Genomic DNA, 22,649 nt, shown 5'->3' with positions numbered 1-22,649 from the left:
CTTATTGAGCAGGCTTGTTAGCAGACAGCTGAGCCCCTGACCAGACTGCCTTATTGAGCAGGCTTGTTAGCAGACAGGGGAGCCCCTGACCAGACTGCCTTATTGAGCAGGCTTGTTAGCAGACAGCTGAGCCCCTGACCAAACTGCCTTATTGAGCAGGTTTTTTAGCAGACAGCTGAGCCCCTGACCAAACTGCCTTTTTGAGCAGGCTTGTTAGCAGACAGGGTAGCCCCTGACTAGACTGCCCTATTGAGCAGGCTTGTTAGCAGACAGGGGAGCCCCTGACCAGACTGCCTTATTGAGCAGGCTTGTTAGCAGACAGCTGAGCCCCTGACCAGACTGCCCTATTGAGCAGGCTTGTTAGCAGACAGTGGAGCCCCTGACCAAACTGCCTTATTGCGCAGGCTTGTAAGCAGACAGGGGAGCCCCTGACCAGACTGCACTATTGAGCAGGCTTATTAGCAGACAGGGGAGCCCCTGACCAAAAAGCCTTATTGAGCAGGCTTGTTAGCAGACAGCTGAGCCCCTGACCAAACTGCCTTATTGAGCAGGCTTGTTAGCAGACAGGGGAGTCCGTGACCAGACTGCCCTATTGAGCAGGCTTGTTAGCAGACAGGGGAGCCCCTGACCAGACTGCCTTATTGAGCAGGCTTGTTAGCAGACAGCTGAGCCCCTGACCAGACTGCCCTATTGAGCAGGCTTGTTAGCAGACAGGGGAGCCCCTGACCAGACTGCCTTATTGAGCAGGCTTGTTAGCAGACAGCTGAGCCCCTGACCAGACTGCCTTATTGAGCAGGCTTGTTAGCAGACAGGGGAGCCCCTGACCAGACTGCCTTATTGAGCAGGCTTGTTAGCAGACAGCTGAGCCCCTGACCAGACTGCCCTATTGAGCAGGCTTGTTAGCAGACAGCTGAGCCCCTGACCAGACTGCCTTATTGAGCAGGCTTGTTAGCAGACAGCTGAGCCCCTGACCAGACTGCCTTATTGAACAGGCTTGTTAGCAGACAGGGGAGCCCCTGACCAGACTGCCTTATTGAGCAGGCTTGTTAGCAGACAGGGGAGCCCCTGCCCAAACTGCCTTATTGAGCAGGCTTGTTAGCAGACAGCTGAGCCCCTGACCAGACTGCCCTATTGAGCAGGCTTGTTAGCAGACAGGGGAGCCCCTGCCCAAACTGCCTTATTGAGCAGGCTTGTTAGCAGACAGGGGAGCCCCTGACCAAACTGCCTTATTGAGCAGGCTTGTTAGCAGACAAGGGAGCCCCTGCACAAACTGCCTTATTGAGCAGGCTTGTTAGCAGACAGCTGAGCCCCTGACCAGACTGCCCTTTTGAGCAGGCTTGTTAGCAGACAGGGGAGCCCCTGACCAAACTGCCTTATTGAGCAGGCTTGTTAGCAGACAGCTGAGCCCCTGACCAGACTGCCCTATTGAGCAGGCTTGTTAGCAGACAGCTGAGCCCCTGACCAAACTGCCTTATTGAGCAGGCTTGTTAGCAGACAGCTGAGCCCCTGACCAGACTGCCCTATTGAGCAGGCTTGTTAGCAGACAGCTGAGCCCCTGACCAGACTGCCTTAGTGAGCAGGCTTGTTAGCAGACAGGGGAGCCCCTGACCAGACTGCCCTATTGAGCAGGCTTGTTAGCAGACAGGGAGCCCCTGACCAGACTGCCTTATTGAGAAGGCTTGTTAGCAGACAGGGAGCCACTGACCAGACTGCCCTATTGAGGAGGCTTGCTAGCAGACAGCTGAGCCCCTGACCAGACTGCCCTATTGAGCAGGCTTGTTAGCAGACAGGGGAGCCCCTGCACAAACTGCCTGATTGAGCAGGCTTGTTAGCAGACAGGGGAGCCCCTGACCAAACTGCCTTATTGAGCAGGCTTGTTAGCAGACAGGGGAGCCCCTGACCAGACTGCCTTATTGAGCAGGCTTGTTAGCAGACAGCTGAGCCCCTGACCAGACTGCCCTATTGAGCAGGCTTGTTAGCAGACAGCTGAGCCCCTGACCAGACTGCCCTATTGAGCAGGCTTGTTAGCAGACAGCTGAGCCCCTGACCAAACTGCCTTATTGAGCAGGCTTGTTAGCAGACAGGGGAGCCCCTGACCAAACTGCCCTATTGAGCAGGCTTGTTAGCAGACAGCTGAGCCCCTGACCAAACTGCCCTATTGAGCAGGCTTGTTAGCAGACAGGGTAGCCTCTGACCAGACTGCCCTATTGAGCAGGCTTGTTAGCAGACAGGGGAGCCCCTGACCAAACTGCCCTATTGAGCAGGCTTGTTAGCAGACAGGGTAGCCTCTGACCAGACTGCCCTATTGAGCAGGCTTGTTAGCAGACAGGGGAGCCCCTGACCAAACTGCCTTATTGAGCAGGCTTGTTAGCAGACAGGGGAGCCCCTGACCAAACTGCCTTATTGAGCAGGCTTGTTAGCAGACAGGGGAGCCCCTGACCAAACTGCCTTATTGAGCAGGCTTGTCAGGAGCTATGCCACTTATGGCATAAGACCCATTTTTGCTTGATATGACTTGCATAAAAAAGACAAACAATAAACTGCATAGAACTAAAAACAAAATTAAAATCATTGTTTTGATTGTGATTAGCTTAAGACTTTCAATAATATCGTATATATGACTTGTTTGTTTGGATTATTGCGCCATTAACAACAGTATTTCGCTCATTTAATTTATGTAGTGAGATTTTTAATTTGAAGTTCTTGACAAAACACAATGTTATATAAATAGAAAATTCACTTGCGTGTATTTGTGCGTGTGTGTGTGTGTGTGTACACGCATATGAAACACTATTATTTTGCAACATAGAACAAAGAATGTGCTTTAATTTTCGCAAATAACTGAGCAATTCGTGCGATTTAATTGTGTACATTAAATGAGCCGCTGCACAGGATGGTCTGGAGCTACGCCCGCCCTATAGATATGGCATTAGACCCAATTTTTGTAAGATGCGGCCCAAATTAGGGAGTTTAAATTGAAAGAAAATGAAGATGAAATATCATCACAGGCAGATCAAATCTGAGTTGATCAACAAGCTCTACTCTACCATAAACCTAAAATCAAACTAGAGAAAATCTTACCCGACCCCTAACCCTAACCTAACCATAACCCAGGGTTATCTCCCCTATACCATGCCCCGCTCGTTATAATTGTCCTCTTCCCGAGAGCCGCATTTTGGACATAGTGTTTCTTCACTGAGCATGCGTAGTACACGTGGTAGCACATCCGTTCTTATTTTGTTTTCGCGACCATTTAGATGATGCTCATGGATACTGGTGGAATATATTAATTCGTAGTTTTGTCGAATAGATATCTTTAGTAACAACTCTTTGATTGTAAGTGTCAGTGAAATGTTTTTTTCAGGCAATCATAGTTATCATGCAGTATCATATTGTTATTGAAATATACGTCTATATTTCCATTGTATATATATTCGGATGATTATCAATTCGGACTATTTGCTTTGGTACGTCATTATAATTATTATACCTCTTTTACCATTGGTAATAGGGGCTATATAGGAGTCACTTTGTCTGTCGGTCTGTCTGTCCCGAAAATTTCATCGGATCTTCACCAAACTTGGTCAGAAGTTGTATCTAGATGTCTGATGTCTAGTCCAACTTGTTGACGCTCTCAAATATTAAGCTACTTTTTATATTGGTAATATTTGGAGCGTCCAACCAGGCTGGCATTCAAAATATGGTGGACTGTTTTCCTTCTTTGTCTATATTGTTGCGCAAGGATTTTGTGCACAACATTCAAGCCCCGATATGACACTTAATATCAACGGCTTGCAATAATATTTACATACCTGTGTTGATAATTCATTTCTCGATAATGTTCTATACAAATTATGTAATGACGCTTTGAATTTTGCATGCCTGAGCAATTTAAATCCAACCACTATTCAATTTTTCAATATCTCTCGATTCACTCGCTGTGTAGATATAAATCGATAACACGACCTCGATGTAAAGCATCTGGTTTAAATGTGGAAGAATAAACAGCATAAAATTCAGTTTGCGTTCGTCTGTTGTGGTGCAGAGCGTTACATAGTAAACCGATGTTATACTTTTCTGGATTAATTTAGCATTGTTTTTTTTCGAAAGTGACGATTAAAAAGTTCTGAAATAAATTACATCTTTTATTTATATACTGTACATAAATAACAGTCTTGGCATTATTTTTTTTTAGGCACTAGCACTGCCGGGCTACCAGCTTGGAAATTTCACTAGCCTCAATCAATTTCAACTAGCCCGAAATAAAAGTTATAATTCTTTACATTTGTAACTATGTTTGTATTGAACAAAAATAGAACAATAAAGATTAAACAAGTAAACACTTGATTCAGTTTTATTCACAGTTAATGTCTGACAATAAAAATAACACAAGGTCTCCAGACATCTCCATTCCATCATGATCATTGTCTGAGTCACCGACAGCCAGGTCTGACATGTCAGGTATGCTCTTAAAGGCTGCCTGAAAACATAAACAAAGTTATAACATGATATGAATTTTCCACTCAAATTTCTGAAAAAGGTAAATGCAATGTCAAACTAGCAATAATACCTGTGCTGCTGTGCGTAAGAAGTAGAATAAGAGGGTAACATTTCTGCCCTAACTTCTGAGTCTTCTTAATCTAAAACGGCATTTGTAGCAGTAGTTCCATTGCCTAAGCCATATCTGTTTTGTCGCCGATTGTACCAGCATCTAAAATGCTGTATGATAACACATTGGAATTTTAATTTTTAATGTCAGAATTCGTTCCTTGACAGATTAATTTTATCTGTTAAAATCTATACTTGTAAGTTAGAGCATGATATTTAATTGCATGTTGCTTTTGTACATTACGTATGAAATGCACTTACCAGCCAGTCAGCAATGCTGGCTAAGAATCAAAGTCCCCAATACAAAACGAAGCCATGACCAATTATTTTTCCGTAATGGTTGGAATTTTCATTTCATTGGCTGTTCAATATTTATGTTGCAACCTTCATTGTCATTTTCCAGTTAATGTTTGTATGTTGCGCCCTCAAAATATCGCAGAAAAGACATTAAAACAAATTTATTGCTGCGAGTTCTCCACCCAGTAATAATACTAGTTATAGCGTCTCGCGAGGTTTACTTACAACACTGTTTAATAAGCGTCTAATCAATGATTGCTCAAGAGAAATAACAAATGCAGTTTTGAATAAGCGTCTACATGTATATGAATCTATTTCGGACATGTTACTAAGTGCGGACACGAAAAATTGCACTCGACCGATCGGGCTACCGGTTTAGAATTTTCACTTGACCGACGAAAAAAATCACTCGACTCTGTCGACGGTTGAGTGGGTTACGTCCAAGACTGAAATAATATTGGTACAGTATACCATCCTATGTAACGTAGAATGTAAGTACATAAAACAACACAGACAGAGGTGCGAAAAAAACATGCACAAAAACTTGCTGAAACTTAGAAGAGTGAATAGAAACTGCACCATATCTGTTTTGAACATATGCTTATTAAATCAACAAAGATGAGCATACTAGATCTAGTTAGGTAAAAGTCGGTGTTAAAAGCTCATGTTAAATAAAATTACGCTTACACATTACAACGTAATGCCTTCTTCTTATTGGTTAATATTTAAATCAGTTTCATGACATGGCTACAGGTCAGTGATTGTTTTGCAATTTAAGCAGGAAGTTAACTGAAGAATTTATGCCTTTCTAACTTCAATTCGAAGATATTTTAGATAAAAATGGACTTCTGAACTAAAACATTATGAGTTGGTAATGTTAATTTGCAATTTTACGCATATTGATGAAAATTTAAACTTTCTGGTGTCCACCACAAAAAAGGTCCTTCACCGATGAGACGTTCCAAAGAATTTAGCCCATATAAAAAGTATCTCTAAATTATTTGCGCGTCTTATAAATGACACTATCTGATGTCTAGGTCAAGTTTGAATATGGGTCATGCTGGGTCAAAAACTAGGTCAAGGGGTCACTGAGTGCGTTTTAAACCAAAAGTTTGTCTGAACCAAAGTTTGTCATTTATCGTTAGATTTTAAAATGACTTGGTACATTTGTTCACCATCATGGGACGGTGTGTCATGCGAAAGAAGTACATCGATATCTCCAGGGTCAAGGTCACACTATGTGTTGCCCATAAATGAGCTTGTCCGAGAAAAATCTTTATCATTTATTGTGATACTTTAAAATCAGTTTGCACATTTGTTCACCATTATTGGAGGGTGTGTCATGCAAAAGATTTACGTCAATATCTGCAACGTCAAGGTCACACTTTGAGTTCAAAGTTCAAAAATGGCCATAAATGATCTTGTCAAGGCCATAACCATCAGACCATCCGTAACACCGCATGTGTATTTGTCATTCTATAAAAATGTTATAAAGATTTTTGGAAATAAATTAAAAACGACGAACCATACCATATCCGAAAACGACTGTTCAAAAACATGTTGAGATACGTCTTTTGCAAATGAAATAAAATATGTGTCTTGGTTGACTGCAGAAAAGGAAAGCCAGTAATAAGTAGCCAAATACGCAATCAATATATAATTTGGTCGATATTTTGTTTTAAAGTATGATATTGCAGTGCTTTACTTTACTAATAGATAATTTATAGATGGCGGACATTAGCAACGTTCGTAGAATGATACCTACAGTTTTCGTAAAGTAGTGAAGATGTTTCGTCAGTTACTGCTGATGTCAGTGCCAGCTGTTTACCATCAAAAAGCAGAAATACATACCCCCTTAAACTAACTCATCGGATTTACATTCATCTCATAATCGATTCTGGACGGCTCAAATCCGGATTTAATTATTTCATGTGCCATCTTCACCGAAGATGTTATATGTTATGTTATATATTGGATATTATTAAAACTGACGCGGGGGAGTCAATTCTGTTTTGGTGGTTTAAATCAGGATTTTTTTCCGCTTTTTGGGAAGATAGCCCATGGCTTTGGAATTGGGAATTTTATCGGCATTTTCATTAAAATTGGGAATATAAATTCATTAGCCTTTTTTTCCACACGATAAGTCCACTGATTAGGGAAATACTAAATTTGACATAACTCTTTATAATCATTCAAATTAAAAGAACAAAATCATATAATACTTTGTTAGATGTAATTGATTAAAATTGAGATAAAATACGCATTAGACACTTCTTTCTAAAAAAAAAATGGGATTTTTTGCCACATTTTGGGAAAAAAGTATACTTTTGGGGATTGGGAACATAGCCGAATTTCGGCTATAAAATCGGGCCAAAAAAAACCCTGTTAATACATGTCGTTTCTGTAAACAGCTGATAACACACGCTTAGATAAATAATGGAACGTTGATACACGCGTCATCGAACCAGCAGTGTTTTAATTGGTCATTGCTAGGTTTCTCAATGGGCCAAACTCCGCCTATTGGGTGGACTTGTGCTTCAATGATTGGAAACGGGCGATAAGGGTTAGCATCTACCAAAAGATACTTTCAAAAGACGGTGATTTTTATGCCCCCGGATCGAAAGATAGGGGGCATTGTGTTTCTGACAAACACATCTCTTGTTCTGTTATTTAGTTAAAAAAAATGTAATGTTCAAATCTAAATGTTTACGGGCAAAGTATTGTTATACACGCTGCAATGCATTATTAATGCATTATCAGGGCCCTCAATCTATCAAATCTGTCGCCGAATTTCGGTGGCAGTCCTCCACCTGAAAAGTATACTTTTTTCCCCTTTTGGGGGGGAAAAATTCCCCCTAAACAAAAAAAAAATTTTTTATTTTATTTTTTTATTTTTTTATTAATAGAAAGATGTGTCTCATGATTATTATATCTCAATTCTATCTCAATTTAATATTTTCAAACATACTAAATTATGAAAAATGCAATGAATATAGTGCAAACATGTACAGATGAAATAATGAGATAGTAAGTAAAAAAATCCCCCAAAAAGGGAAACGCCGCAAAAATTCCCCCTCCTAAGGGCTGCGACCCCTTCCCCCAAAGTAGTGTGAGGGCCCTGATTATTATGCCCCCCCCCACCCTTCGAAGAAGAGGAGGTATATTGTTTTGCACATGTCGGACGGTCGGTCCGTCCACCAGATGGTTTCTGGATGATAACTCAAGAACCCTTAGGCCTAGGAACATGAAACTTCATAGGTACATTTATTATTACTGGCAGATGACCCCTATTGATTTTCAGGTCACTAGGTCAAGGTCACAGTGACTCGAAATAGTAAAATGGTTTCCGGATGATAACTCAAGAATGCTTAGGCCTAGGATCATGAAACTCCACAAGTACATTGATCATGACTGGCAGATGACCCCTATCAATTTTCAGGTCACCAGGTCAAAGGCCAAGTTCACAGTGACTCAAAACAGTAAAATGGTTTCCGGATGATAACTCAAGAATGCCTAGGATCATGAAACTTCAGAATTTCAGCATTACACCTTGGAATTGATGGAAAATGACAATTAATGCATAAAGTGGATGCTAATAACTGTTAGATCCGTGTATGTATGCCATTACGGTAACCCTTTCTGACTCAGAAGCATATTGAAAATGGCTATGTGTAAACAGCATAAATTCAGAACAGCCTGCGAGTTACTCGCAGTCTGTTCAGGTTTTATGTTGTTTGCTGCTCATCAGTATCTAAGGGTTGAAAATGAAGCCTAAAAAACTTGAATCTAGTAAAAAAAGTCTTTAATTAAATTTAACTTTCTAAGGGACTACAAATATGTCAAAATACCTTTCTAAGTCATAAAGTGTTAAAACCGCCATCATAAGAGCTTAACATGAACATATCATAATTGTTTTCAAACTATGCTACTGATTTATTTAAGTTCATTAAAATCTACTAAAAATGGTACATTATACACTTTTGTACCTGTAATTTTGAATAGAAAACTTTTGTCAACAGGAATTTCAAAAGATATTGGAATGATCCCATGCTTTAAAACGTAAATGACCAGATGAGGCAAAATACTTTAGCATAAAGTTACATGTAGTTTGTTTGAATAAATTAAGTTATATGCTCTGCAAATGTTTTTAGTACACATTTTCTGTGCAATTTAACTTTATTTGTTTAACATTAAATAGAACATTGATTTGCTTTTTCTGTTGCATTTGTATCAAAATGATGCAAGGCGGGGGTCAAAAATTAGAAATTTCAAAACGCTTGCATCAAAAATTCTGTTTTTATTAGAATCCCTGACTGGCTTTGAGCTGGCTCAAAAAAGTTGGCGCCACTTAATTGTGCGACTATTCAACTATGCATTTTTCAGTATCCATCATGGCCAGTCGGGTATGGGACCTGCTTACGCTGGTCATTCTGGTATGCAGCATCTTAGCAGCGGGGGATTTCATGATAAACACTTTGCTGGCTTTATATACACTGCCTATAATTGATAAGGATTACACACATAATCAACTATGAAAAAGTTGAACTGGTGACATATAATTTTCAGTATCCATGAAGTCCATTCGGCTGTGGGTCCTGGGTGCGCTGGTTGCACTGGTATGCAGCGTCCTGGCGGGCGAGGATTTCTACGAGTTACTTGGCGTGGCACGTGGCGCCAGCGATAAGGAGATCAGAAAGGCCTTCAAGAGGCTTGCAGTTACCAAACACCCTGATAAAAATCCTGTGAGTAAACTCTTCCTTGCTCAGAATCAAAGTGAAAGTGACTATATGCAACCATCATAAAAGTGGAAGAGCGTGCAAAATAACTAGCAGTCTGTTCATGTTTAATGCTGTTTGCTGCTCATTATCGGTTAGAATTTGGGCCTTTAAAGACATGAATCTAGTAAAAATGTGAATTAATGTGAAAAAAGCCCCACTAGATGAGCCTTTTTTCTGGAAAGACTGGGCTTAATGCACTTGTGTAAAATGCTGTCCCAGACTAGCCTGTGCAGTCCACACAGGCTTATCAGGGACAACAATGTCTGCTTTTGTAGTATTGTTTGTTTAAAGGAAGTTGCTTCTTTGTAAAATTCAGGTTAATGCAAAAAATGCCGTTGTACAAAGAGCAGGTTAATGTTTAAGACTTTCATGTATTTATTGTTGCTCAACTGCATCAGACACCTAGGTCATACAGAACCGCTCTGTGTCCTGGGTAGAACCAGTACTTGTGTTGTCCCAGATTAGCCTGAATGCTCTAGTCAGGGACAACATTTTCTGCTTTTTTGGATTTTTTTAAGGAAGTCTCTTCTTAGCAAAATCCAGTCTTGGTTGAAAATTTTGTCCTTGATTAGCCTGTGCAGGCTAATCTGCAAGGACACTTAACACACATGCTTTAAGCCCTGTTGTCCCAGACTAGGACACTTAACACACATGCTTTAAGCCCTGTTGTCCCAGACTAGGACACCTAACACACATGCTTTAAGCCCTGTTGTCCCTGCTAGGACACTTAACACACATGCTTTAAGCCCTGTTGTCCCAGCTAGGACACTTAACACACATGCTTTAAGCCCTGTTGTCCCTGCTAGGACACTTAACACACATGCTGTAAGCCCTGTTGTCCCAGCTTGGACACTTAACACACATGCTTTAAGCCCTGTTATCCCAGACTATGACACTTAACACACATGCTTTAAGCCCTGTTGTCCCTGCTAGGACACTTAACACACATGCTGTAAGCCCTGTTGTCCCAGCTAGGACACTTAACACACATGCTTTAAGCCCTGTTATCCCAGCTTGGACACTTAACACACATGCTTAAAGCCCTGTTGTCCCAGCTAGGACACTTGACACACATGCTTTAAGCCCTGTTATCCCAGACTATGACACTTAACACACATGCTTTAAGCCCTGTTGTCCCAGCTTGGACACTTAACACACATGCTTTAAGCCCTGTTGTCCCTGCTAGGACACTTAACACACATGCTTTAAGCCCTGTTGTCCCAGCAAGGACACTAAACACACATGCTTTAAGCCCTGTTGTCCCAGCTAGGACACTTAACACACATGCTTTAAGCCCTGTTGTCCCAGCTAGGACACTTAACACACATGCTTTAAGCCCTGTTGTCCCAGCTAGGACACTTAACACACATGCTTTAAGCCCTGTTGTCCCAGCTAGGACACTTGACACACATGGTTTAAGCCCTGTTGTCCCAGCTAGGACACTTACTTAACTCTCATGCTTTAAGCCCTGTTGTCCCAGTTAGGACACTTAACTCACATGCTTTAAGCCCTGTTGTCCCAGACTCTGCTAGGACACTTAACACACATGCTTTAAGCCCTGTTGTCCCAGCTAGGACACTTAACACTCGTGCTTTAAGCCCTGTTGTCCCAGCTAGGACACTTAACACACATGCTTTAAGCCCTGTTGTCCCTGCTAAGACACTTAACACACATGCTGTAAGCCCTGTTGTCCCTGCTAGGACACTTAACACACATGCTTTAAGCCCTGTTGTCCCACCTAGGACACTTAACACACATGCTTTAAGCCCTGTTGTCCCAGCTAGGACACCTAACACACATGCTTTAAGCCCTGTTGTCCCTGCTATGACACTTAACACACATGCTTTAAGCCCTGTTGTCCCACCTAGGACACTTAACACACATGCTTTAAGCCCTGTTATCCCAGCTAGGACACTTAACACACATGCTTTAAGCCCTGTTGTCCCTGCTAGGACACTTAACACACATGCTTTAAGCCCTGTTGTCCCAGCTTGGACACTTAACACACATGCTTTAAGCCCTGTTGTCCCAGCTAGGACACTTAACACACATGCTTTAAGCCCTGTTGTCCATGCTAGGACACTTAACACACATGCTTTGAGCCCTGTTGTCCCAGCTTGGACACTTAACACACATGCTTTAAGCCCTGTTGTCCCAGCTAGGACACTTAACACTCGTGCTTTAAGCTCTGTTGTCCCAGACTCTGCTAGGACACTTAACACACATGCTTTAAGCCCTGTTGTCCATGCATGGACACTTAACACACATGCTTTAAGCCCTGTTGTCCCAGCTAGGACACTTGACACACATGCTTTAAGCCCTGTTGTCCATGCTAGGACACCTAACACACATGCTTTAAGCCCTGTTGTCCATGCATGGACACTTAACACACATGCTTTAAGCCCTGTTGTCCATGCATGGACACTTAACACACATGCTTTAAGCCCTGTTGTCCATGCAAGGACACTTAACACACATGCTTTAAGCCCTGTTGTCCCAGCTAGGACACTTAACACACATGCTTTAAGCCCTGTTGTCCCAGCTAGGACACTTAACACACATGCTTTAAGCACTGTTGTCCATGCTAGGACACTTAACACACATGCTTTAAGCCCTGTTGTCCCAGCTAGGACACTTAACACACATGCTTTAAGCCCTGTTGTCCCAGCTAGGACACTTAACACACATGCTTTAAGCCCTGTTGTCCCAGACTCTGCTAGGACACTTAACACACATGCTTTAAGCCCTGTTGTCCCAGCTAGGACACTTAACACTCATGCTTTAAGCCCTGTTGCAGGCTTTTTCCGCCCTATGCCACGGGTCCGAAATTCGGCCCCATTCCCAATGCAAATCTGGTTGTTTTTTTCCCAATTGAAAAAAAAATTCCCAATTCCCAAAAAAAACAAATTTTTTTTATTTTTTTTTAACCTTTAAATATGTAAGTTAACCTGATCCGGTGTAGAAAATAGAAAGTATTGCATAATTTTATTATCTGTTGCATTGAATTTGTTTTTAAAAACAATAAAATATGTTAATGATTATTTAAGACTTTCCTTATTTTCCTCAAAATCCGGCGCTTCGCGCAATTTTTTTCACCTAAAAAAAGACCAGGCCTTTTCCCCAGATTCAGATTAAAAAACGTGCACTTATCACACATGTTCATAATATTTTGTAAAATTTTAATAATAAGTTATCAAAAAAGTCGTTATTTACCAGTTAACGGCTTCTTTGAAATATAAGAAACACTATGTACATGCGATAATCTTTCCCAATTGAGCAAATTTTGCGATTAATTTTTTTCCCAAAATGGGGGTTTTCACGACGCGAAATTCCCAAAATTCCAGTGTGGCGTTTTCCCAAAATGGAGCGGAAAAAGCTTGTGTTGTCCCAGCCTCTGCTAGGACACTTAACACACATGCTTTAAGCCCTGTTGTCCCAGACTAGGACACTTAACACACATGCTTTAAGCCCTGTTGTCCATGCTAGGACACTTAACACACATGCTTTAAGCCCTGTTGTCCCACTTAACACACATGCTTTAAGCCCTGTTGTCCACGCTAGGACACTTAACACACATGCTTTAAGCCCTGGTGTCCCAGCTAGGACACTTAACACACATGCTTTAAGCCCTGTTGTCCCAGCTAGGTCACTTAACACACATGCTTTAAGCCCTGTTGTCCCAGCTAGGACACTTAACACTCATGCTTTAAGCCCTGTTGTCCCAGCCTCTGCTAGGACACTTAACACACATGCTTTAAGCCCTGTTGTCCCAGACTAGGACACTTTACACATATGCTTTAAGCCCTGTTGTCCATGCTAGTACACTTAACACACATGCTTTAAGCCCTGTTGTCCCACTTAACACACATGCTTTAAGCCCTGTTGTCCCAGACTAGGACAATTAAAACACATGCTTTAAGCCCTGTTGTCTCAGCTAGGACACTTAACACACATGCTTTAAGCCCTGTTGTCCCAGACTATGACACTTAACACACATGCTTTAAGCCCTGTTGTCCCACCTAGGACACTTAACACACATGCTGTAAGCCCTGTTGTCCCAGCAAGGACACTAAACACACATGCTATAAGCCCTGTTGTCCATGCTAGGACACTTAACACACATGCTTTAAGCCCTGTTGTCCATGCTAGGACACTTAACACACATGCTTTAAGCCCTGTTGTCCCAGCTTGGACACTTAACACACATGCTTTAAGCCCTGTTGTCCCAGCTAGGACACTTAACACACATGCTTTAAGCCCTGTTGTCCCAGCTAGGACACTTAACACACATGCTTTAAGCCCTGTTGTCCATGCTAGGACACTTAACACACATGCTTTAAGCCCTGTTGTCCCAGCTAGGACACTTAACACACATGCTTTAAGCCCTGTTGTCCATGCTAGGACACTTAACACACATGCTTTAAGCCCTGTTGTCCCTGCTAGGACACTTAACACACATGCTTTAAGCCCTGTTGTCCCAGCTAGGACACTTAACACACATGCTTTAAGCCCTGTTGTCCCAGCTAGGACACTTGACACACATGCTTTAAGCCCTGTTGTCCCAGCTAGGACACTTAACACACATGCTTTAAGCCCTGTTGTCCCAGCTAGGACACTTAACACACATGCTTTAAGCCCTGTTGTCCATGCTAGGACACTTAACACACATGCTTTAAGCCCTGTTGTCCCAGCTAGGACACTTAACACACATGCTTTAAGCCCTGTTGTCCCTGCTAGGACACTTAACACACATGCTTTAAGCCCTGTTGTCCCAGCTTGGACACTTAACACACATGCTTTAAGCCCTGTTGTCCCAGCTAGGACACTTAACACACATGCTTTAAGCCCTGTTGTCCCAGCTAGGACACTTAACACACATGCTTTAAGCCCTGTTGTCCCAGCTAGGACACTTAACACACATGCTTTAAGCCCTGTTGTCCCTGCTAGGACACTTAACACACATGCTTTAAGCCCTGTTGTCCCAGACTCATTAGAATTGTTCTCTGAAAATGTTTGAACCTTAAAACCATGTTCATATAAGACCATGTTCATATTTGTTCCACTGCTGTCATCAATAATGTTCACTTTTATCTCCATAATACATGGTTCACACCAACGGCGCTTTAATGGCGCTTTAAAGCGGCGTACATAGTGATTCATTTTGAAATCTACATCAATTAGTCCCTGGGACTCGCATATTTTAAAAACAATGGGTCCAAACTGAACACAATTGGTCCCAGATTGTGTCTTTGTAAATTCGTTACAAATAATCTACTTAACATGATACACCTTGGCCAGGGGCTCTTTTATGCAATTTTACAGCTAAAATAGGTTTATAGCAAGTAAAATCTTTGTTTTACTTTTAATAACATTAACAAACAGTGAAACATATAACATTTTAAACAGAGAACTTTTAACATCTTTAACAATAAGGACTGTCTAGACTTTTAATAAATTGGATGACTAGTGTTTATAATTTTTTGGTCAAAAACAGTATAAACAGCTGTGTTGTTATATGTACTTATATTCTAGGTAACATAGGACAGAATACTGTATGAAATGTATCACTATTATGTATGTACCGTATAAAAATAAAAGATGCTATTTATTTCAGAAATTGCAAATTTTAATTGTCACTTAAGAAAAAACAACACTGCTAAATTAATCCAGAAAAGAATGATAACATCGCTTTACTATATAAATACTAACTGTCTGCGCTCACAACAGACAAACTCAAACTGTGTTTTCTGCCGTTTATTCTTCATATTTAAACCACATGGTTTACATTGAGGCTGTGTTATCGATAAATATCTACACAGCGAGTTTAAATTGTTAAGGACCAATTTTGAAACCCTTTTTCAGTTGCGTTTTCTTTGTTTACAATTCGGGACAGCCAATTTATCGTCCAACGAACTTTAAATAAAACGCCGTAACTGATTGATCAACAGAGAGTGTTGACTTGTAGCAAAGTCTGATGGACTTTATGTCTGATAAGAAAGGTGGTCTCTCCACCTTTGCCAGACATGTAGATGAGGGCCTGCCACAGCTTCCTGGGGACATCAAACGGGCCACACAGATCAAGCTTATGGAAGTGCTACATGAGGGGCAGAGGCAGGCTAAAGAGCGCCAAGAGATGTTCCAGCAAATGCCCACCTTCTCACAGCAGCCAAATACATTCTCCACCACTCTTCTACCCCTTGAGATCCTGTAGTTGCAGATTGTCTGCTCATCTATCATCCCTCTTCTACTGTATGGCTTCATCATGTAGCTCTTCAGGGCAAAAGCATCATCACCCAGGTTGAAGTATGGAATATCTGGCTCAGTTTCCCCAGGGAGAAGGCATGATGGGGGATATGGACCCATCTTCTAGGCATTCAAAGGGCTCAGAGTCTGTGAATATCTGGGAGTCAGGCATGTGTCCTTTACCTCCTAGCTCAATCCAGATGAACTTTTATTTTGCATCTACAAGGGCCAGCATTGGTATGGAGAAGAACCCCTTGTAGTTGTGGTAGAGGCTGCCTGTGTTTGCTGGCTTCTGGATGGCTATGTGTTTTCCATCCTAGGCACCAACTGCATGAGGGACATTCCACCTCTGTTCAAACTGCTGGGCAAGGTGTCTCTATGCTTCATGAATGGTAGATGCGTTGAAAACCTAATCTTTATACGCCTGTACATTGGCCGTGCACACTTCTGGAATCAGCTGTGATATGGTGGAGATGCAACATCTGAATCTATATGACAGTGACCTGTTGTTGTCCCCATTGGCCAGATGTCTCAAAGTAATTGCCAGCTTGAGGCCAGCTGACATGGGGTGCCTGTAGTTAGTCTGCTGCTTCTGGATGACTGGTGCCACTCTTTCCAGGATAGCATCGAACACCTCAGGGTTTAATCTGGGGAAGTTTCTGAAGGCAGCAGGGTCTTCTAATCTGAGTTGTGTGTTCAGGAGGCTAGTGTAATGACCATGTTGCTGTCTTCTTTCTTCAGTGAGCCACGGCCTGATCCAACAGCTTCAGATAAATGGTCTTCTCCCTCCTGCTGGTAGGTCAACCTCACCTTGTCTTTGCTGTTCTTCCTCCCTCTCATCGGCCTCAAGGGCTACTAAGGATATAGTTTTACAACAGGGAGACAAACGTTATGTCTTCTTCAGATAGATCATGTTCTGGTACATCTGGAACTTCTGGATCTTGTTGTTCTGTTGTCGTGTTCTGGAGTCAAAGATGCAATGATTTTGTGAATCTGCTGCATCTTTATATAGGCTCTGGATCAAAAGCGGCATTAACATCGGCGATGTCGACATTTTCATATACGTAACAGAGCGTGAAAATGCACAATAGAGCTTGATAGTCGTATCAGAGCCTGATTTAAAGCGTCATAATCGCCTCAAAGCTTAATAAAGCTTATCAAAGCGTGATTTCAAGCGTAACAAAGCCTGATCAAAGCGGGATCAAAGCCGTGAGGAATCGTAACAAGTCGGGAAATATTTCATCCCCAAAGCGGCAACCAATTCGTATCAGAGCGTATCAGAGCTTATCAGAGCGTAAGAGATCGTGATATTTTTGGAAAAGTAAACAAAAATGACGGCGCTTTACTTGCTGATTTAAAGCACGGCATTTGCCGTTGGTGTGAACTAACCATAAGGAATGATGTTATCTTCTTTCTGCTAGGATGACCCGGAGGCACACAACAAGTTCCTGAAGATCACACGAGCCTACGAGGTGCTGAAAGACGAGGATCTGAGAAAGAAGTACGACACTCATGGAGAGGAGGGTCTGTCAGAGAACTTTGGGCGACCAAAATATGAGAGCTGGCAATATTATCAGGAAGAGTTTGGTAAGTTTACTGATCCCTGTTTTTTAGTTAACTGATCCCTGATTTTTGTTAACTGATCTCTGTCTTATTTTAGTTAACTGACCCCTGCTTTTTAGTTAACTGATAACGGATACTTTCAGGAATAGTTTGGTAAGTTTACTGATCCCTGATTTACTAAGCTACTTACACGTCCAGCTCAGTTACATGTAGAAGATCATTGGATATCAGTTTCAAGGATTTCCTGTTAGTTTCTTGGTCCTGACACATTATTTAATATTTCAATCTTCGAAATAAATATTTAGGAGTAAAAATATATTTGGGAATGTTATTAATATCTCATTGATTGTCTGCCCATGGAATATATTAATGTTGCCATTTATTAAAGAAATGAAAGTATACTCCAAAAAAAATTAAGTCTTTAAATAAATAGGCAGTCAGACATTGTAAAACTATTGAATTTGATTGGTTTTTACTTTTCCAACAAGCACCTGCATGTGTAACGACATTTTCCTGCTGTTTGGTCAATGCACTTAACTATTTTTTATTACATATGGTTCCCATGAGCTTTTACTGCAAAACTAATTTTGATTGAATTAATAAATTAAGTTCCAGCTCCGTTTTCCTTCAATGTCATCAAATGAAACATTCATGCTTTTTATGCCCCCGGTAGGGCGGCATATAGCAGTTGAACTGTCAGTCTGTGATTCATTCCGAAAACTTTAACATTGGCCATAACTTTTGCAATATTGAAGATAGCAACTTGATATTAGGCATGCATGTGTATCTCATGGAGCTGCACATTTTGAGTGGTGAAAGGTCAAGGTCAATGTCATCCTTCAAGGTCAAAAAACAAATCCAAGGGAAGTCATAAGCTTTAAAGGGAGATAATTATCTGTACCTGCCAAATGATTAAAAAAATAAAATAAATAAAAGCGGTGCAGGGGGGCCATTGTGTTTCTGACAAACACATCTCTTGTTTAAGGCATGTTGATGTACATGTAGCCATATCTAGTAAACCTCCAATATGTGTCAGCTCGTGTCAATTTGCTTTTTCACTGCAGGTATCTATGATGACGATCCTGAAATCATCACCCTCAGCAGGGCGGACTTTGGTAGGTATCCACTCTTTTAACCCTTTTCCACTTAGATACGTATTTTTACGCATTTGTAGCCCCTAAGAAGATAAATTTAATTAAAGACCTTTCTTACTATATTCAAGTTTGAAAGGCTTCATTTCCAACTCTAAGATACTAATGAGCAGCGAACAGAATAAAACCTGAACAGACTGCCAGTTACTGACAGGCTGTTCTGGTTTTATACTGTTTGCACATAGCCATTATCACCTTGCTTCTGAGAGGGAAAAGGTTAAGCAAAACATGATTAATTTAAACACAGTTCATTTAAAACACTAGGGCTATATAGGGCTGATAGAGGCTGCGTTTCTTGGGAAGAAACATGACTGTTAAGTTTAGGAAAGATCTTTGACTCAGACCCCTGACAATATTGGTGCAGGTTAATTAAATCTGGCTTGTTTTATTTTATAATAGAACACTGGAGTTCTTTCTCAAAGATAAAGATAAAATATGCAACAATACAAAATTTAATAACTAAAACTTTTTTAATCTAAGGGTGATAATGGTATGAAACACAAAAAATATAATGTGTCTTGTTCTGATAAAACTGGGCTTAATTCATGTGCGTAAAGTGTCGTCCCAGATTAGCCTGTGCAGTCAGGCTAATCAGGGATGACACTTCCCGCTTTTATGGTATTTTTAGTTTCAAGGAAGTCCCTCCTTACCAAAAATCAAGTTTAGGCGGAAAGTGTCTTCCCTGATTTGCCTGTGAGGACTGCACAGGCTAATCTGGGACAACACTTTACACACATGTATTATGCCCAGTTTTATCAGAACACGACACATATAATAAGTACTGATCATAGTAGATCAGTGAACAGAAGTTAAACATCTTTTTGTGATTAAGAAGTTATAAGAGTTCTAAAGCCATGTTAGAATATGATATGACCTCAACGCGCAAATTTGAATAGTTTTATCATTTAAAGTTATAATCAATATTCACACACACAAAAATAACTACTCCATAAAACTTTGTTCATATTACTTCCACAGCTGTCACCAATAATGTTCACTTATATCTCCACAAGGCATGATTCTTTTGTTTCCTTGCTGATAGTATGGACGTTATCTTCTATTCCACAATGAGTGCATGTAACATGAGGTCAATTCTATGTCTCACTTTGATATGTTCATGTTTCATAAATGCTTTTCAGTACAAAGAGATGTGCAGTTAAAGTAAAATACAAACAAATAGAAAGTAACATTTTTCATGAAAAAGAATAGTTTTAAATCATTTTATTGATGAGTACATTTTTTAACCATCATAACCAGCATATAAATAACCTTTTAAAAAAAAGGAAGAACATATCTGTTTTATTTACCTCATTCATTATTTTTCAACTTGCAGTAATATTATATATTTTTATTGGTGAACAATCCCTAGTCATCAATTTGAATCACTCTCATACCATTTTCACATGTGTAATTCACATGTAGTTGTAGCTTCACATGTTTCTGAGAAGAAATTTTTCTATAATTGTAAATGCCCCAGGCTCAGCTATTTTATTAACCATTTAAGTAAATTAAATACTAACACCAGGTTATTAAGCAGGTTATGTCTCAATTTATGAGGATAAACTATCTAATAATCATTCATGCTTTTTCTGCCCTATGCCACGGGTCCGAAATTCGGCCCCAATCCCAATTCAAATCTGGTTGTTTTTTTCCCAATTGAAAAAAAAAATCCCAATTCCAAAAAAAAAATATTTTTTATTTTTTTTCAACCTTAAAATATATGAGTTAACCTGATCCAGTGTAGAAAATAGAAACTATTGCATACTTAAATTATTTGATGCCTTGAATTTGTTTTAAAAACTGTAAAATATGTTAATGATTATTTAAGACTTTCCTTATTTTCCTCAAAATCGGGTGCTTTGCGCGATTTTATTGACCTAAAAAAAGGTCTGGCCTTTTCCCCAAATTCAGATTAAAAAACCTGCACTTATTACACGTGTTCATAATATTTTGTAAAATTTTAATAATAAGTTATCAAAATAGTCGTTGTTTACCAGTTAACGGCTTCTTTGAAATATAAGAAACACTTTTTACATGCGATAATTTTTCCCAATTGAGCCAATTTTGCGATTAATTTTTTTTGTCAAAATGGGGGTTTTCACGACGCGAAATTCCCAAAATTCCAGTGTGGCGTTTTCCCAAAATGGAGCGGAAAAAGCCTGTCATTATACATTGTATGTGTTAGTTCTGATCAAATTGTTCTTTCTTTATTGAAAAAGTAGAGTTTAATATAATTTGATTATATATATAATTTTATTGAAAATGTAAAGTTTAATGTATTATAATAGTAGAATACAATAATAAATAATAATTATAATAATAATAATAATAATAAATAATGTCATTATTAACATTTTTCAATTTGAATGTATTTACTTTTGCTAACAGTTACTTGCTGTTATAAGTATTTTATGTCATGTTGTAGTTCATTTGTGTAAAAAGCTATGTTTACTGAGTGATTATTGTCTTGTTCAAAAAACCACTGAGACATTCATCTTGAAACATTTGTTGTTTCAGAGATGTCAGTTGAGAGTACAGATGATGTGTGGTTTGTGAACTTCTACTCCCCGCACTGCTCCCACTGCCACACCCTGGCACCAACTGTAAGTAACCCTGCCACACCCTGGCACCAACTGTAAGTAACCCTACCACACCCTGGCACCAACTGTAAGTAACCCTGCCACACCCTGGCACCAACTGTAAGTAACCCTGCCACACCCTGGCACCAACTGTAAGTAACCCTGCCACACCCTGGCACCAACTGTAAGTAACCCTGCCACACCCTGGCACCAACTGTAAGTAACCCTGCCACACCCTGGCACCAACTGTAAGTAACCCTACCACACCCTGGCACCAACTGTAAGTAACCCTGCCACACCCTGGCACCAACTGTAAGTAACCCTGCCACACCCCGGCACCAACTGTAAGTAACCCTGCCACACCCTGGCACCAACTGTAAGTAACCCTGCCACACCCTGGCACCAACTGTAAGTAACCCTGCCACACCCTGGCACCAACTGTAAGTAACCCTGCCACACCCTGGCACCAACTGTAAGTAACCCTACCACACCCTGGCACCAACTGTAAGTAACCCTGCCACACCCTGGCACCAACTGTAAGTAACCCTGCCACACCCTGGCACCCAGCGATTTTCCTTGTCCAATTGGGAAAAGTACCCGTACCGGTCCGATTGGGAAAAATTGAGTCGTGAAAACCTCAAAATTGGGAAAAATCGAGTCGTGAAATCCTGAAATTGGGAAAATCGCGTCGTGAAGTTTGGGTCTTATTGAATACATCATACAGTTCATACTTAATTGAACATACCCATTTAAATAATCATTTGCAGGCATGCCTTAATGACCATTAAGTTATAAAGTTTATATAAATAACAAAATATTATAAAGAACACACCAAATCAATAACTATTTGTTTTAATCTCTTTTAAAGCAATGTCTCTCTCTTTCATTTTTGTGAAAATTTCAACAATCTTTGATGTTTGATCATCACTCAGTTGCTTGCATCCCTCCCTGCACAGCATCATTATTGCTGTCAATGTGTCCTGTGATAGATGGTTCCGATTGGTTTTTTGGCATAATATTTGCTATTATGACTCATTTCAAACTATGATAAGGTTACAAACCGACGTAAAACAGTACGCTGGCTGCCTGGCAAAAGAACCGGAAACAGTTACAACTCTATTGATTGAATGCGCTGAATAATAAAACCCGAAATTAATCGAGCGCGTGGTTACACACAACTATATGATTTTCTTTGTTCGCTCGCCGAAAGTTGTTTTTTTTACGAAACTTTCAATCGTTTTGAGAAAAAATTCGGACGCTGATTGGGATTTTTCCAGATGCCGATTGGGAATTTGGGAATTTTCGCTCGATTGGGAAAGTACCGTTTTGGGAATTTGGGAATTTTCGTTCGATTGGGAAAGTACCGTTTACCGGTACTTTATAAAGAAGGAGGAAAATCGCTGGCACCAACTGTAAGTAACCCTGCCACA

General features: G+C 40.5%; 1 protein-coding gene across 3 annotated transcripts in view; it reads left to right on the top strand.

Moving 5' to 3' along the window:
• The first annotated feature begins 3,209 nt into the window (after positions 1 to 3,209).
• Positions 3,210 to 22,649, top strand: part of LOC127847849 (dnaJ homolog subfamily C member 10-like) — a 56,782-nt gene continuing 37,342 nt past the window's right edge. For all 3 annotated transcript variants that reach the window (XR_008034218.1, XR_008034217.1, XM_052380048.1), the window contains exons 1-5: positions 3,210 to 3,336; positions 9,472 to 9,647; positions 17,348 to 17,513; positions 18,554 to 18,604; positions 21,158 to 21,243. Coding sequence is in view for 1 of the 3 variants with exons in the window: in XM_052380048.1 (XP_052236008.1) it covers positions 9,477 to 9,647; positions 17,348 to 17,513; positions 18,554 to 18,604; positions 21,158 to 21,243 (474 nt within the window). In the remaining 2 variants the exon portion in view is untranslated. The remainder of the gene's footprint in view (positions 3,337 to 9,471; positions 9,648 to 17,347; positions 17,514 to 18,553; positions 18,605 to 21,157; positions 21,244 to 22,649) is intronic.

Source organism: Dreissena polymorpha, chromosome 10, assembly GCF_020536995.1.
Source record: "Dreissena polymorpha isolate Duluth1 chromosome 10, UMN_Dpol_1.0, whole genome shotgun sequence".
Classification (NCBI taxonomy): Eukaryota; Metazoa; Mollusca; class Bivalvia; order Myida; family Dreissenidae; genus Dreissena; species Dreissena polymorpha.
This window is presented reverse-complemented; position numbering and strand designations above follow the sequence as displayed.